The 16,973-nt window shown below is 52.8% G+C and overlaps 1 protein-coding gene across 3 annotated transcripts in view; it reads left to right on the plus strand.

Annotated features, from left to right (window-relative positions):
- The window catches only part of Kiaa1671 (KIAA1671 ortholog), a 175,946-nt gene that overhangs the window by 84,079 nt on the left and 74,894 nt on the right, over window positions 1-16,973 (plus strand). The window contains exon 1 of one of the 3 annotated variants that reach the window (XM_013141790.3): window positions 4,673-5,048. The exons of the other annotated variants lie outside the window; for them this stretch is intronic. Within the exon in view, the coding sequence (XP_012997244.1) occupies window positions 4,896-5,048 (153 nt within the window). The 5' untranslated portion in view covers window positions 4,673-4,895. Of the gene's footprint in view, window positions 1-4,672; window positions 5,049-16,973 lie in introns of those variants that run through there. 3 annotated transcript variants of the gene reach the window in all.

Below are 16,973 nucleotides of genomic sequence, written 5' to 3' on the forward strand. Positions count from 1 at the left end.
CCTTTCTGGGTATTGTCAACTGCTTGAAGACAGAGGCGTGTACCTGCCTTGTGGGGCCCCCTTGGTGTCTGGCACGGTGCTAAGCACACAGTAGGCCGACTGTCACCCAGGCACAGGTCCCAGGACAATTTCCAGAAGGATGGCAGTGGGAGAATTAGAGACATCTCACCCTCTGAGGACCTGCACAGAGCTCAGTGTGGGCTGCGTGCCAGGCTTGGGTGCCAGGCTTGGGTGCCTGTCTTGTGCCAGACAGAGGTGGTCGCAGCCCCGTGGAGAAGACAGTCTCCTCACACAGAATGTCCTCGTGTACTAAAGAGCAGGGTGGCGACTTCTTGCCACTTGACAGCACAGGGCGGAGGGAGGTTGGATTCACAGAGGAAGGAATGTCCTGGGAAGAGGGTCCACCTGGCTGGAGGGCAGGAGGTAGAGGCCAGGCGGCAAAGGGCACTGAGGGCCAAACCCAGGACATGGTTTGGCACATGGGTTGCACAGGCCCCTCCGGCTATCGTGGGAGGGGTCAGTGGCGTCTCTGTCCAGCTCCTCATCCCAGCTGGCACACAGCAGGGCCATAGGGAGCGCATGATGGGTGGGTGAGCTGCCCGTGCTTCTGAAGCATCACACATTTGGATGCCTGGGCCAAGACAGCAGGAGGCACGGGGCCGAGGCTGTCCCCAGGCAGCTGTGGTCTGTGTCCCTACACGGGAACGCATGCCAAGCCCCAGTTTGGCCTACAGAGCAGAGAAGCTGGAATCTGCCCTGCAGAGTGTAATTCTGATGTCTTACGACAAGACAGACTGTTCAAATCAAACAAAATAGGACACCTCCCCCACCAGAAAACCTAGCACACAGGAAAATCAAGCCTGCAGCAGGGACGGGGGTTGGACCAGGGTCGGTCCATTTTCCCTGGTGAATGCTGGTGTCAGCTCTGATAACCTCCCCATCTTTTCTGGTGAAAGCTAAGCCCCCAGCAGTGCGGTTCACACATTCTTTACACATACGGAGTTTGGAATGGTGGATGGCCTTGGTGAGAACTGCCTGGGGCCTGCCCTGGCCAGGGTGGCCCAGCGGAGGGTACGGGGTGGGCAGGCAACCCCAGGAGCCAGGCTGCAAGGAGGTTGGAAGGGGTAACACATGGCATGTGGGACTTGCCTGAGGCCTTGGGACCCTGTAGCAGGGCTGCTGTGAGCCGGGGCTGGAGCCTGCAGGTCAGGATGGGTGCACTGAACTAGAGGCCTCACCTTGCACGGAGGCAGCCCAGTGACCGGGAATGTGAGAGGACAGGGAAGGTGGGCATGCGTGTCCTGGTGGCCCAAGATATGCCAGCTTGTGGGGTGGCTCAGGTGGGAGGAGCGTGTTCTGTCCCTCTCTGGAGGTCGGGCCTGGAGTTGGGGTCCGCAGGGCCTGGGGGAACATCTTGGTGTTCTGCCAGCTTCTGGTGGCCTCATCCCTCCAGGCTTTGCCTCGGTTGTCTCCTGGCCTTCTCCGTGTTTGCATCGTCTTTCCTGTGTCTTCCGAGGACGCTTGCCGTGGACTGTGAGGCCAGCACTTGCACTTTCGTCCTGCTGAGCTGCTCTGGCCCACACGGTCCCTGTGGGCAGGGGCGGGGTCTGGTGAGAGCCACTCCTCTCTGATGGTGTGTCTGGCTGTCCTCGCCTGGTGGAAGGGAGGGGAGGGGCAGGAGGGGCCTCCCCCCACGTGCCTTCTTACCTGGGAACCCGGCCCACTCGTGAGAGTGAGCCCCATGCCTGGTCACCTCCCAAGGGCCCCACCTCTTTATACTGTCACAGTGGGGGGGGGGTTGGAGGGTTTTTTTCTTCAGTCAGATTTTATTGGTGCATTTTAGACATACATAATGACTATATTCATCACAGAGAATGTACTGTGTATGATATAACTTGACTTTTTCTCCATTCTTTTACCCTTCCTTCAACTCATTTCCTGTTTATAAAAGCTTTGTTTCCTTTTCTCATTTTTTTTTATTTTTCCCTTGTTTCTTTCCCTCTCCCCCCTACTTTGTTCCTCCCCATTTGAACATTTTTCCTATTTATAATGCCTAATATACATTTTGGTCCTTGTTTACACTTTCAGTTTCTCATACCAGAGAAACAATGTGGTATTTACATGCGTGTCTAATTTATTCTACTTAACAGTGTGGTCTCAAGGTGCAGGCATTTACTTAGGAATGGCTTGAGCATATCCTTCTTTATGGCAGAGTAGTACTCCATATGCTTTGTATGAATAAAGCATATTTGTTTATCCATTCATCAGTTAATGGCTATCACGGCTGTTCCCAACATTTGACTATTACAAACTGTGCCACTATAAACATAGGTGTGCATATATCACCATGGTATGATGCTCTTAATTAATTATTTGGGAAGATACACAGAAGGGGGAATACCTAGGTAAATAGGGACCTCGGTCCTAGTTTTCTGAGAAATCTCTGTAGTGACTGCCACAGTGGTTGCACCAGTCTACACGCCCACCAACAGTGGAGAAGGGTTCCTTTTTCCCACAGCCCTGCCAGCATTTGTTGTTGGTTGATTTCTTGATAACAGCCATTCTTTCTGGAGTAAGATAGAATCTCAGTGTTGGTTTAATTTGCATCTCTCAAGTGACCAGTGATGTTGACCATTTTTTCATACAATTATTTGCTGTTTGTACTTCTTCATCTCAGAAGTGTGTATTCATCTCAAATGCCCATTTTTGGGTTGGGCCTTTAAATTTGGGGTGGCCTGATTTTTTTTGTTGTTGTGTTCTCAGTAGTAATCCTTTGTCTGAGGAACAGCTGGCAAACATTTTTTCCCCACATTGTTTTGCTCTTCACTCTGCTGGAGGTTTCTCTTGCTGTGCAAAAGCTTTTCAATAAGGTCCCAGTTGTTGATTCTTGGTGATATTTTCTGTGCGATCAGGGTTTTATTGATAAAGTTTTTACTTATACCAATATTTTCAAGAGTTTTATCTCTTCTATTTTCAAGCAGATTTAATGTTTCTATTCTAATATTTCGATCTTTGATCCCTTTTGACTTTAGTGCGTGGTGAAAGATATGGTGGGGGGAATTTTGGAGGGACAGTACCAGGTGATCCAGGATGAGCTCACCTCTTGTCCTTTAACATAGTGACATCTGCAAAGGTCTTTCTCCAGCACAGTCATGTGTGCAGGTTCCAGGTAGATGCGTATGTTTTGGGGGGTCACCATCCTATCCCTACTATAGGATGCCTGGCTCCCCAGGTGGGCTCAGGTGAAGGGTAGGCAGGGGCCTGGTCTGAGAGCGGGCAGTTGTTTTCCTCCATGATGGGCACCAAGGAGGTTGTCCAAGATGTCTATGCGTGTGCATGTGTGTCTATGGGCGCATGCATGCTTGCAGTGGGCCCCTGGCAGGACAGGGGAGCCCTGGGGAGGGAAGCAAGGACACTCAGCACTCACCTGGCTCCCCAAGCTGCCCAGGCCCCTGTGCAGGGTGGGAGATGATCTGGGGTCGGCTGCTCCTGGGCACCTGGTTGGTAACTGACCATCTTGGGCTGGGCGCTTGGTGACTCCGTCTTGGGTGTCTCTGCCCCCACACTGGGCCTGGCCACCTCTGATGTCGAGGGTGCTTCGTCCTCAGCCCCTGCCCTCTGTCTTGCATTGTCACAGCCCCTGCTCCCACCCCATCTGCTCTGCAGCGTCTCCCCAGCTGCGCCTGTTCTCACTGTCCCTGGCTGCCCACCAGCCATTTGTCCCGCCTGCTTCCTGTGTCTTTGTTGGGGTTCATCTCTCCTGCTTGCCTGGTCTCCATCTTAGCTCCCCTGCCGTCCCTGGCATTCCTCCCCTTACTCTTGCTGTGCCTGGGTCTCCACATCCCCTGCCCGCCCTCCTCTCTCTGTCCCTCGTGGCCTCTATTCCTTGGCATCAGCCAGTGGGAGGGAAGTCACCTGGGGAGCAGGGCTGGCGCTTCCCTGCCATCAGGGAGTAGCCAGGGTGAGCCCTCCCTCAGGCAGTGAGTAGTGGGTGGGTGTGACACTGCAGACCTGACTGTGAAGAGCCCTGGTGTCCCTGCTGCCACTCCGCTCATGAATGGACTTCCTGTTTGTGGCTGTGCCTCCTGCTGGGCTGTGAGGCTGAAGCATGCAGCCCACATGGCCCCCGTGCCTTTGGGGATGGAGAGGTCACCCCCTGTTATCCAGGGTGACTGAAGCTCAGCAGAGCCTCTCAAAGGGAAGTCACTGAGGCCGCCTCAGGATGACTCTGGCGTGCTGCAGTTCGTATTTTCAGTCTCTGAAAATCGATGCCCTTTCACCCTCTCCTCAGGCAGCTGCCGGATGGCGAGTCTGGGTGGTAGCGCCCCCCTTCCTCGGCGCCCCAGCTGTGGCTGAGTTACCAACCTGCTCTGTGACCTTGGCCAGCCTCCAGCCCTCTCTGAGCCTCAGTTCCCTCTCTGCAACCAAGCCCTCCTTCCAGGGCAGCTCAGAGACTTGGTGGAGGTCCGAAGGAGCTGCTGACTCTGGGCGGGTTCCAGGAGGTCGTGGGGTCCTGAGCCCGGGCACTTCCTTCCCTGCCAGCTGCTCTGAGCCTTCTCCTCGTGTGGTCTGGGGGAGGAGGAGCCAGGCGCACTGTGCTCTCACAGGCACACACCCCACACACTTGTGCATGCACACATTCACACACAGAGACACATGTGCCTGCACTGACTGTTACACATGCACACACACACACACCTCACACTAGGTTCCTTGCTTCTTGCCAGTCCACTGGTCAGCAGGGAAGCTGTCTGGCCCAGGACTTCCGGAGGCCACCGAGGTGCAGGGCAGGCAGGGCTGGAGGAAGGAACCTGGCTCCTCCGCCCCCAGGCGGTGTGGCTACTTGTGGGGCTGTCTGGCTGGCCCCTGGCTGTGAGCCGCCTTCTGAATGATTCATGCGCCTTGAACTTGACTCTGGCCTGACAGTCCAAGAGCCAGCGGGAAGGGCCGCCCTCTCAGGAGGAGACCTGGAAGGCGGCACAGCCACCGGCGCCGAGATGGAGTATTACTACTGTCCCCGCTTGCTGAAGCTCCTGCGCTACCTGTGGGTGAGCGGACCTGTGGCTTTCCTCTCCTTTGTCTGCTGTCACAGGCCAGCTGCACTTTGTGGCTCTGCTCCCTGTGCTCTGGGACTCGGTGATTGTCACAGGGAGGAGGAGGCTGCGGAGGGTTCTGTCTGGGAGGGGAGCAGGTCTGTGGGCAGAGCTTCTAGCCCTGAGACAGCACGGCCGAGCCATCCTGGGGATCCAGAGAGCAGGTACCAGGCCGCCCTCCTCCCATGCCCAGGAAAGCAAGCAAAACGCGAGCGGTTCAGAGGCGCGTTTCTGATGTAAAGGGCTCTCTTTTATGCCACAGTCCTAGCCCTCTTGCCTTTGTGGGTTCTGTGTGTGCCCTGTGTTTTACAAGATGAAAAGAATAGATTTTGTTTTCCTTTCCTTGAATTGATTCAGCAAAAGCTTTAGCAAATCCCCCCCCACCCCATACACACACTCCCTTCTGTTCTATGTAACTGGAAAAAAAAACCCTCGAAACTTTTTTGAGGTGAAATGTCAGTGTTGGGGATCCTGTGCGGAAGTGCTTTGTGAGATGTAAAGTGGTTTTTCAACTCTTGTTTTGACGCTGACGATAATCTGCTGTGTGTCCCTCCACACAAATGCTTGACTTCTCTGGGTTTCTGTTTCCTCACTGGTGGAGCTAAGGGGTGGCATAGTGGACGCCGGGGTACGTGACATGCGGGGCTCTGCGAACAGGTCTTGCCAAGGAATTGTCATGAGTTGGTCTCAGAGTTTTTCAGGATGTTTGTAACTGGTTTGAGAATACTCAGAAAGGCAATTCTTGGGAAATATTATTTTTTTCCTCTTCTGAATGTTTGAAAATACTTCGGATGCCATCTCACCCAGAGAATTTTCCAAAGTTCCTAAAAATACAACTTTAGAAAACATTGGCCTGCGGCTGGCTCTCCCCCCAAATTAGCCCTCCTTCCTGAACCTTCCTGGAGGAATTGAACAACTGGAGACCCTTCTGGTCCATTGCTTATTGACATTTGAACCTCCCCATTTCATATAGTGTGCCAATTCTTTCCTTTTTTATTATAAAAATAATATACGCCAGGAATTGTGATGCCTGCCTGTGACCTCAGCATCCTGGGAGGCTGAAGCAGGAGGATCAAAAGTTCAAGCACAGCTTGAGGAATTTAGAGAGACACTATCTCAAAATAAAAAAAAAAAAACTAGGGGTACAGGCCAGTGTGAAGGCCCTGGGTTCAATCCCTGGTACTGCTAAATAGATAAATAAATTTATAAAAATGTGGACATGGGAGAGAACTTGGAAGAGTCCAATAAACGTAATGGAGAAGATAAGTGACTTGGATTTATTTGCATTTTTGAAGTTCATGGTCCACAGGGTGCTGATGAACTTGAGGTGCCCTGCTACGCTCGAGCTTCAGGCTCAGTGCTGGGAAAGCAAAGGTGCCTGAGATTCAGCGTCCCACACTGGGATCTTGGAGCTGGGGGTGGGTATCCAGCACATTAGCAAATAGTTACGAGCCTCTGTTCATTCAGCATGCGGGGAGCAGGTGCAGTTTGGAGTCTAATGTGCAGAGTACAGGATTGGGCGAGACACACACTGTCCCCTGCCTGATCTTGGGGAACTTCAGTTTCCTGGGCCCGGACTTTGCTCAAGGAATTGAAACAAGGACTGTGTGGGATGGGGGCGGGGATAATGAGTGGCAGTGGTGCACGGTGCTGGAGGGATGGCATCTTGTTTGGGGGTGTGGGTTCAGGAGAGCATCCCCAAAAGTTGAGCACTGGGGGCTATGTAGGGACTGGAGGATGATACTAGGGTAGGAGTTGAGGGACACATGTGCCAGGCGAAGGAACAGCATGTACCAAAATAGGCTGAGGGGAGAGAGAAGGGGAGAGGACCCAGCATGCCCGTAGGCGGCATGAGAGGGATGGACAGAACCACAGCTTCTGTCTGACTTTGTCCCCTTCCACGTGACCTTGGGTATGTCATTTCCTCCCCAGTCTTAGTTTCCCCATCCAGTCTATGAAGGGCTTTCTAGATGTGATCAGCAAGAGATTTCCACCTGGTCACCTGCTTCCTGTGGTTGACCAGGTGCTACAGTGTAAGAAAGCCATGTGTTCTTGCCACTTACTGCAAATCACCCCATAATTTCTCAGCCTCTCACTCTCCTCTACCCTGAGCTCCTGAGGACAGCCTGGCACAGACGTGACATGACCAGAGTCTCAGGTCAGCCCTGTGTCTGCAGCGTTAAGCTAAAAACCCTTGACTGTTGAGTTCCCCAGAAAGCCGGGAATATTGGAAACCTGGTTTCAGACCTGGAGTGTGACGAAGTCATGCAGCAGCCTCCTGAGCCTCAGCTTCCTCATCTGCAAAGTGGGGACACACGGCCCTCCTCATTCCCTTGAATGTTAGCGCTTTCTTTTCCCCAGGAAGTCTCTGTTTAGTTCAGAGTGACTTACTGACCACAGACTGTAGCACAGAGTGGGTGTGGGTGGCTCTTGGCCTCTAGGGTGAGAATCTGTGTCCTCCCGTGTCCCTGCTTTCAGGCTCTGTGCACTGTCACTTCTGCACAGTGGTCCTTCCTGACCTCTCTGTCTAAAACGGTATAGCCCTCCCCACAGCATCCTTTCTCCCACCTGTTTTTAAATGCTTTTGAAATAGTTGCAGATAAAGTGGCGGCCATCTACATAGGGACACGATGCTCCGGGCAGAATGACATGTCTCCTCCTGGTCATTTCTGGTGTGCAGTGCTGATACTATTCACAGCACCAATGGCGGTCACCTTGCTGTGTGTTAGATCACCGGATCTGTGCTCGTCCCACTTAGCAGTGAGTCTTCGCACCTTGACTACCATCTCTCCATTTCTACCCCTCGCTGCCCCTGAGAACCGTGATCTTCTCCCACTTCCGTGTGTTTGACTGTTTTAGATTCTATCTATAAGTGAAATCACGTAGCAATTGTCTTTCTGTGTCTGGTTTCTTTCACCTAGCATGAGTCCTCTGGGTCATTCACATTGTCTCAGGTGACAAAATAAAAATTTTTTTTTCTTTGTAGTACCGGGGGTTGAAACCTGGATGTGTTTTATCATTGAGCTACATCCTCAGCCCTCTGTATTTGACTTACTGTTTGCAATATTAGGGACTGAACCAGGAAGTTTACACTGAGCTCCATCCCTCCTACCCACACACACTTTTTTGAGACAGGGTCTCACTAAATTGCCAAGACCAGGCTTATACTTGCAATCCTCCTGCCCCAGCCTCCCTCAGTGTGCACCACCACACCCAGCTCTCAAGTGGTGACATTTCCTTCTTCTAAAGGCCTGTGAATAGCATCACAATTTCTTCATCCACTTACCCATCAGTGGACACTTAGCGTATTCACAAGCCCTGGCTGCCGGGACTGGCTCTCTAATGGACAGGAGACTGCAGATCTCTCTGTGGAGCGCTGGTTCCATTTCCTGTAGGGTTGTACCCAGGAGAGGGGTTGCTAGGTTTATTCTTAGTATATTGAGGCACTTCCACACTGTTTTCCGTAATGATTTATGCTGAATACTTTTGGATTTGTGGAAAAGTTACAGAGAGAGCAGAGGATGCGTTTGCATACCTCCACCTGGCCTTTCTGGTGTGAGCCGCTCGTGCGCTGTACAAACTGAACTCCAGACTCAGATCCAGGGCTTTCATTAGGGCAGTGTTGCCCTTCAAAAGCTACTTAACCACACCTGGAGGCATTTTGATTGTCCTGGCTGGGCGGTGGGCGGGTGCTACTGTCTCGTGTAGGGACCAGGGTTGCTGCTTGGCTCTTACAGGATACAAGCAGCCTCCTCCGTTCCTGTCCCAGTGCCCCAAGCACAATCCTGGCCAAAGTGTCAGGGAACCAGCTAAAGAAAAACCATCTGTCCAGCTTTCACCAGTTGAGCCGGTACCATCCTTTTCTGTTGCAGGATTCAACCCCACATTGTATTCTGCCACTTTAAATTTCTATCACAGCAGGGTCGCGTAACTGCATGCCGGGTGAATAACCTGTGTGTGCGGGCAGGAGCTTTTGCCCACATCATCCAAAAACGTGAACTTGCCATCAGCTTTGACCTATGAACTTATCCCCCTGCTTAGGTACTTAGGCTCTTCCCAGCTGTTTATCCACACGCACAGATCAGGCACGGTGATTGTTTTCAGGTTTAAGTCTTTATCTTCATTTCAGGTTATGTCCTGAGTTAGCTCCGCAGAGCAGGGCCCAGAGAGCTAAAGACGTGGTCCAGAGGATGTGGCTCAGTGGCAGAGCACTTGCCTAGCAGGTGTAAGGCCCTGCATTCGATTCTGTAGCACAACCACCACCTCCAGAAACAAACAAAAAAAAGGAAGTGAGGCCCAATGCAGGCTGAGCTGCCCCAGAGCTCTGTGAAGTTGTCATCTGAGACGTCAGTGGCTTCCTGTTGGTGGCTCGACTCCTCCACATAACGCCATATCTGTTCCTAGGGGGTCTGGCGCTCACCGGCTGGGAGGCAGGGAGGAGATTGAGTTTCTGCGTCTGATCATTAGTAACTGGAGCTGATGGCCGCCTCTGCCCAGGGTTTTGAGTCACCTAATCTCCTTGGTTGATGAGATAAGCCAGCCAGACAGCTCCAAGGCTCCCGATTCTGTTGGGGGCCTCAGCATCAAGCTGGGCACTTGTGGTTGCCGGTTACAACCATAGTGAAAATAAAAATGATAACAAGAGCAGCTGCTGTCACTGCTGCCTCAGCAGGTGCCACATCTACGAGTGTCTGTCGTCCTCTCAGAGCCTCGCGAGCAGATGTCATAATTACCATCATTTTGTAAATAGGGAGATGAGGCCCAGAGAGGTTAAGTTGCTTCTCCAAGGTGCCCCAGCTCAGAAGTGTCAGAGCCTATATTTGAACCCAGGTCTCCTCCGTATCATTTCAGCTGCCTGAGCTGTTTTTCTCAAGAGGGAAACTGAGGCCTGGTGGCTGGAGGGGACTTGCCAGCCTGTGAGAGAGCTTTGTCAAATTTTTTTTTTAAATCTTTTTCCTTTTTATCGGTACCAGGCATCGAACTCACGACTGACTGCTTGCGAGGCAGGCCCGTATGTCGCTGAGCTAAATCCCCAGCCCCTGTGAGAGAGCTTTGTGTGCCCATCAGTCAGGTTTTCCAGGGTGGAAGACACAGGAGGATATGGTGCAGGGCCAGGCTGGGCTCTGGGGAGAGAAGCTGCAGCCTACAGAGTAGGCTGTACCTCTCAGTGGCTCTTCAGCAAGTCACAGCACTGCTCAGCCTCAGTTTCTCTTCCTGTGAGTGGCAGGACAGTTGCAGGATTGAACTCCAGGATTAGCTAAAATGAGGGCTTTTGGAATAACTGCTCTTCCTGAGGGCTCTGAGGCAATGCAGCAAACCCCACCTCCCGCCCCTCAGCTCCCAGCTGCCTCTGCCCTGTCCTGTGGCCTGTGGGGCTGACCCTCCGCAGACAGGCTGCTGTCTGGGTGGCGATCCCGCGCGCTGTGGACCTGTGCCTGGTGCTCTCGCTGCCCTAACTCCTTGCCAGGTCTCCAGAGAGTGAGGGAAGCGCTGTGGTTCTCCTGGTGCTTGCTGAGCTCGGCCCTCCGCATTCCACCCCACCCCCATCCCTCAGTGTCCCGTAGGCAGCGTGTCCACCGGCCGTCCTGCCCCTTGGCCCTCTCTCTGGATGGTAGAGAGCCACGCACATTTCCCTCTCTGTCTGGGTTCTTTCACATGTGACATCTCCTCAAATCCTTATACCCCCGAGAGGTAGAAATGTTTATTAATTCACAAACGGAAAGCAGAGACTCTTGAGAGCTTGTGACCACCTAATACCAATAGCCAGGCAGGGCTTGGGCTGGGATTTGAACTTGGGCAATCTGAGAATCCGTCCAAAGCTAATGTGACTGCACAGCTCCCATCAGGGAGGAAGGAGGACATGTTTATATTCATTGCCGAGTCTGCAGCCCATGCCCGGTGCCTGCACATAGTAGGTCCTCTCTGCTGATGGGCTGCCAGTCACTGTCCAAAGCCACAGGAGCTGAAGGGCATCTGGGGCTTCGGTGGCTGTGAGCTTTGCCTGAGCTTCACTCACCCCATGCAGCTGGCTCTGCTATTGTTACTTAATCTCTGGCGCCTGACTCTCAGATCTGTGGGGTTTCAGTTTGTCCGAAGGGTCTGGTTTGGTGTTGGTTGACAGTTTCTGTGGCTGAAAGAGAAGAACAGGCTATTTTTGTCCTGTTTGGCTTGGGCCTGAGGTTTGGGCCACAGGACGAGTGTGCGTCATGAGAGACTTTGGTCTGACCAAGTCTGGGTGCCTTATTTGCCCCAAACCTGAGCAGAGAACAAGGTCTTGGAGTCAGGGTCTTGGGGCTTCTGCCCTACACCGGGCCGCTTTCTGACAGTTCTTGGAGCTTCAGGCAAATCTCCTGACCTCTCACAAATGGTTCTGGCACCTGTGGAGTGGAAGCAGTGATGTCCCCGTGCGACCTCCTGAGGACTCAGTGTGGCAGAGCAGGGAAAGCCAGGCACACAGTACATGCTGATTAGATTTGCAGCCCATGCTGGTGCCACTCACCCAGTTCCGCCACATAGCCAGCCCTGTTCTGTGCGTGTGGATTTGTTGGTGAACAAGACAGAGGTCCCCGCCTGGAGGGCTAGAGAGGCACTAAACAATGGCCATGTCAGGAAGTGGGGTGAGCTTGGGGAAAGGGATATGCAGGTAGAAGGCTCTGGAGGGCCTGGCTGGGTGGAGGGAGCCATTGAGGAGTCCTGTGGTGGTTCAGGTGGAGACACAGATGCAGGGCAGGTGAGGAGCAGGAAGGGGCCGGCAGAGTCTGGGTCAGTGGGGGGCTGGGCTGTGGGGGTGGCTGGTGGGCTGGACATGGGTGAGAGTGAAAGACAGGGATCACAAATGGCCCAAGGACTTGGGGTCCGGCAGCTGGGAGGACGGGGCTGCTCATAGGAAGTTAGGGTCTAGGAAGGAGATTGGGGTCCAGGCATGGACTCGCTGGGCTTCTTCCAGCCTCTCTTGCCCACTTCTTTGGGTGACTCCCGCCTGGTTACACCCAGGGTTTTTGGTGGTGAACCCTCGCCTCCTATGGAGGTCTTCCAGGCCACAGCCCTCAGTGTCCCAGAGCAGTGTGGCTGAGTTTCAGACATTCTGGGCTCATAGTGGTTAGAAGGGGCATGCCAATCGTGTGACTGTGGAGAGGAACCATAAATGCAAAGCAGAAGCTGAGAGGGGAGGCTAAGTGGGTAAATTCTGGGAACCAGGAGTCTAGGGGTAGTTGCTGTGTGACCCTGAGCAATTGCTTGCCCTTTCTTGGACTTCTTGACTTTTTTTTCTGCACAATGAAGGATTGGATTGGATTCTCTTTTGCTTCTATGCACATCCCACCAGTTGCAGGGGTCCAGTGAAGAGTGGAGCTCTGAAGTTAAACAGATCTGGGTTCAGATCCAGCCTTTTTTGCTTTTAAGTTTGAAGAGGGGCTTTTTGTCTCAGTCTGATTTTTCTTTTTCTTTTCTTTTTTTGTTTTTTTTGTTTGTTTTTTTCCTTTTTATCGGTACCAGGGATCGAACTCATGACCGCCTGCTTGCAAGACAGGTGCTTATGCCGCTGAGCTAAATCCCCAGCCCTTTCAGTCTAATTTTTCAACTGGCATCACATTGTGGAGACGAGTGGGGAGAACAGCAGGCACACAGTAGGTGCTTACTACAAGGGAGTTGCTACCCATTTGCATTTAGTGTCTAGGTGTTCTATCTGAAGCTCAAGAGGCACAGGGCTGCGGGCTCCAGGCTGGCGGGATGATTTCCCACTCGGGACACTAGAGAGCGCTCTGCTCTCACAAATCATCTTGGTGGCCACTTCCTCCTTCACACCTGAGCTGTAGGCCGTCTTAACAGGCAGTGAAGCAGGCCACACACACACACACACACACACACACACCATGGAGCCATTTTACAGCTGAGGAGACTGAGTGAATCCTCACACACCCGAGGGTCACACAGAGGGGGGGGGTAGCATCAGAACTGAGGTCTGTGACAGGACGTGTTCCACCTTAGAGCCTCCAGGAGTCAACTGTCAGGAGAGGGTGAGGCTCCCCACCTGCGCATTTCACCAGCCGTGGGCCAGATATATTCGGAGGAAAGCTGTTACCTGTATGTGTACAGAGCTGTTCCCTTGTCATTATTCCCTACACAACACAGTATAACTGTTCACTGAGCATCTAGAGACGGCTTACAGCACCCAGGAGGCTGTGCACAGGCTCCATCTAAATGCTCTGTCGCTGTTTGAGGGATTTGATTGTGCCCATGCATCCTGAGGGACCACTGTGGAGTGTGGCATGTGACAGGTGGAGGGACTTCTGCCAAACCCTAGGACGTTGATATGAAGCCACCTCTGCTTGTAGTAGACAGCAAATATGGCTGCAGTGGAAAGACGGGAGACTTCACGCTGGCCCACGTCCGTTCTGTCACCGACCTTTGTCACTGGCCAGCAAGGGGCTGTTCCAAATCTGAAAGGGATTTGGCTTTGGGGGTTTTGTCCAAGCTCAGTGCACAGGGTTTCCGTGCTTGAGACATCGCTGAGGAGCAAGGAGGTGCTGTGGGCCCGAGGACAGCGTCCCTGAATTGGGATACAGGGTACCGGGTCTGGTCCTGTCTGTGTGCCCTCATCCCTGCCCCTCCCCGGCTGGCTTCTCTGAAAAGCTGGCTGTCACTGTCTCACGCAGCTGGCTGGCCAGGTGTAGATTCTGAGGGGAGGAGGTGGTGGCCGAGACTCCACAGCTCTGAAGAAGCTGGGCTTGTCTTTGTGTCTGTCCCTTGATCAGAGCACACAATTGAAACAGTGCACGGATGAAGTGGTACCTAGGTGAGAAGCTTGTCAGGAAATGTCTGAGTTGTTACAGTTGTGGAATGGTGGTTACCAGAGGCAGGGAAGGCCCCAGGCAGGAGGATGGGGAGAGGGTGGGTCATGGGTCCGGGTACAGTGGATGTCAGGAGTAACTTGTCACGTTTGGCACAGCAGGGGTACTATGGCTGACAACAGTTCATTGGATCTTTCAGAATAGCTAGAAAATTTTTGAATGTTCTCCACACAATGATAAGTATACATTTTCCAGTTACCCTGACCGTATCATTACACAATATATGCATGTACTGAAATGTCACACGGTACCCCCAAATAAGTTAAAATTTTTTCTTTATATAGTACTAGGGCTTTAACCCGGGGCCTTTGCACTGTGCTATATCCTCAGCCTTTATTTACTTGTTTATTTTAATTTTAAGACAGGGTCTCTCTAAGTTGCTAAATTCCTCAGGCTGGGCTCCAACTTGCAATGTTTTTGCCTCAGCTTCCCAGAGTATTGGGGTTGCAGGTGCCTACCACCATTCCTGGCTTCTCAGTTACAATTTTTTAAACTATTCAAAGGAAAAGAAGAAACTCTTTAGGTTAAAGAAAACCTTGTTTTTCATAGAAATCCCAAGGCTGGGAGAGATGGCTGAGGATGGAGTTGGTAAAATGTTGTATGAAGGTTTTATGTCAAACATTTATATTATTAAGACATAAGCATGTTCACTGTGACATAACAGTACAGTTTTAAGGTCCTAATATAAATGTAACAGCACTGTAATGGGAAATTTGGCTCTGTCCTTCCCATGTGCCTGTGTGTTTGGTAGGAGATGAACAGCATGTCGTAAAGTACCACACACTGGGCAGCTTAAACAGAGGAAATGTGTGGTGTTCCCTCGGTCTCCGCGCAGTCTGCCTTCATGTGACTGCCCTTCCGTATGTGTCCGTGTGTCCTCTTTTAGGAAAACACCAATGGGAGGGGACTAGGGGCTGCCTCAGTGGCCTCGCCTAACCTAATTCCCTCTGGCTGACCTCCAGGTGCAGGCACCTCCTGGAGCTGGGGTCAGCTGTGCCCTAAGGATGTGGCCACAGCGCCGTTCAGCCTGGCACAGCTGCACGCTCAGCCGGGTCCTCTGGACTGTTCCGTTTTGTCTTCATCTCTGTCCTGGAAGGTGCTCCAAGAGGCTGAGTCCCTGACAGGTCAGCATGGGTCAGCAGTCCTGTGATCCCAGGCTCTCAGCATTAAGGCCTGTGCTGTGTTCCTCTGTATCCACGTCCTGGGGAACATTCGTTAGCATGTCACATTGCATGTCACATGTCACTGAAGTTTCAGGTATTTCCACAGAGCCTCCCAGTACCTGACCATGACCCTGTTAAAGGCCTAGGTTGGAAAACATTCAGATGAGGGGAGCAAAGGACATTCCCCTCAGTGCCACCCTGGCTTGCCTGGCCACCTTCCCAGGGGCTGAGCCGTGGCCACCCCCAGCTTTGACCCTGCCCGCTGTGTCTGCCAAGCAGCCTGGGCCCAGTGAAAGCAGCCTTTGTCTTCCTGCTCGTTGCTCCAGGATAGATGACCTAAGTCCCATCTCAGAAACAGAGCGGCGACCCGCCATGTGAATTCAGGTTGACCCAGCACCCTGCAGAGTCGCCCAGGCTTGCAGAGCAGCGTGGTGGCTTTCCTCAGGGTACACAGAAGCCCCGTGTCCTGCAGATGAGGCCCTGGGTCCTGTGTGCACGGAACATTACAGTTTGCTAAGTTTTGGGTTTGTGTTCTGTTTGTCAGACCCTGCTGGTTCCCTGGGGTGATTAGGGCAGGGCTGGAGGAGGTGGGACCTGTGGTCATACCTCGGCACCTGTAGACACAGCAGGGAGTGTTAGACCACTGCATGTCCCACCCACGGATCCTGAGGGATGGGTCCTGTGGGGCCCAGTGGGTCTGGCTCCCCTGCCTTGGAGCCCAGAGTAGGGGAGCTGGAGGCTCCTTCATCACCTGTCCTGGTGCCTGGGGTGACCTGAGTGTCTGTGTGGTCGGGGCCAGGCCTCCTCACAGCCTGTGGCCTCCTGTCACACACGAGTCACTTCTGCTGCTCACCCTTGGACCCTGTGGTCACAGGGGAGGGACATGGACCTCACCTCTCACTGGAGGGTGGCCCTGGAGGAAATGTCCCCAGTGTGTTCCGAAGCACAGACCTGTGCTGGCTCCTTCGAAAGCTTTGGAACGGAGCCCTCCTGGCCACACCAGCTGAGAGGAAGTAGGGGCTGGCACGGCTGCGGCAGCCCGGTGCTGCCCTTGGAGGGTGTGGGCTGAGTTTCCTCCCTACACTGAGAATATTCCTTGAGTTCTTACAGGTTCTCCCTCAGACATCTGAATCATCCTTCACCCACTAAATGCTCCCTTTAGGATTTATTTTTCGAGCAGTTTTGATCTCCCTAGGCTGGGCTCTGCCTTCTCCATACCCAACCCTTTCCAGAGAAGCATCGATGTGGGGCCAGCTTCCCAGCTGCCTGGTATCTCTGGTCTCAATCGAAAAGCTCAGGGGCTGCTCGCCCTCCTGGGTGAGCGGGTCTCTGAGTTCCTGTGTGTTCAGGCTCAGGGTCCCTCTGCCTTCCGGGCCTGATAAACAGTGTGTGCTCCATATATGCTTGGTGCACTGAATGGAAAGAGCAGGCATTCTCTCCTGGGCTTACCTGTGTTCCCGGTGTACAGCAGGCGCTCTATGAATGCTCACTGTGCTGAATGAATGGAAGAATAAGTGGCTGAATGAGACAGAACCTGGCCCCCGGAGGGTTGGTGGGTGAAGGCTGAGCTGGATGAACCACTGAACCCCGTGGTAATTTTGCTGCCAGTACCAGCTGTGTCTCATCTCACATCTGTATCCACAGTGCTTAGCAGGGCGGCGAACACAGCAAGTGCTTGACAATTGTTTATAGATCAGAGAAAGAAGGAGTGAATGAGAGGACCCACTTTTCATCGTCAGGGCCCGTGTCTTCCTCATTTCTCTCTCCTCCTCATTTCCTAGCACGAGGTCTTGCAGACAGTACATGCTCAGTAAATGTGAACTGAACAACTAAGGAAAAAAGTGACACTTTTAAAGGTAGGGACATGT

This window comes from Cavia porcellus, unplaced genomic scaffold (genome assembly GCF_034190915.1).
Source record: "Cavia porcellus strain 051 isolate PalLab524CR breed Dunkin Hartley unplaced genomic scaffold, mCavPor4.1 scaffold_16, whole genome shotgun sequence".
Classification (NCBI taxonomy): Eukaryota; Metazoa; Chordata; class Mammalia; order Rodentia; family Caviidae; genus Cavia; species Cavia porcellus.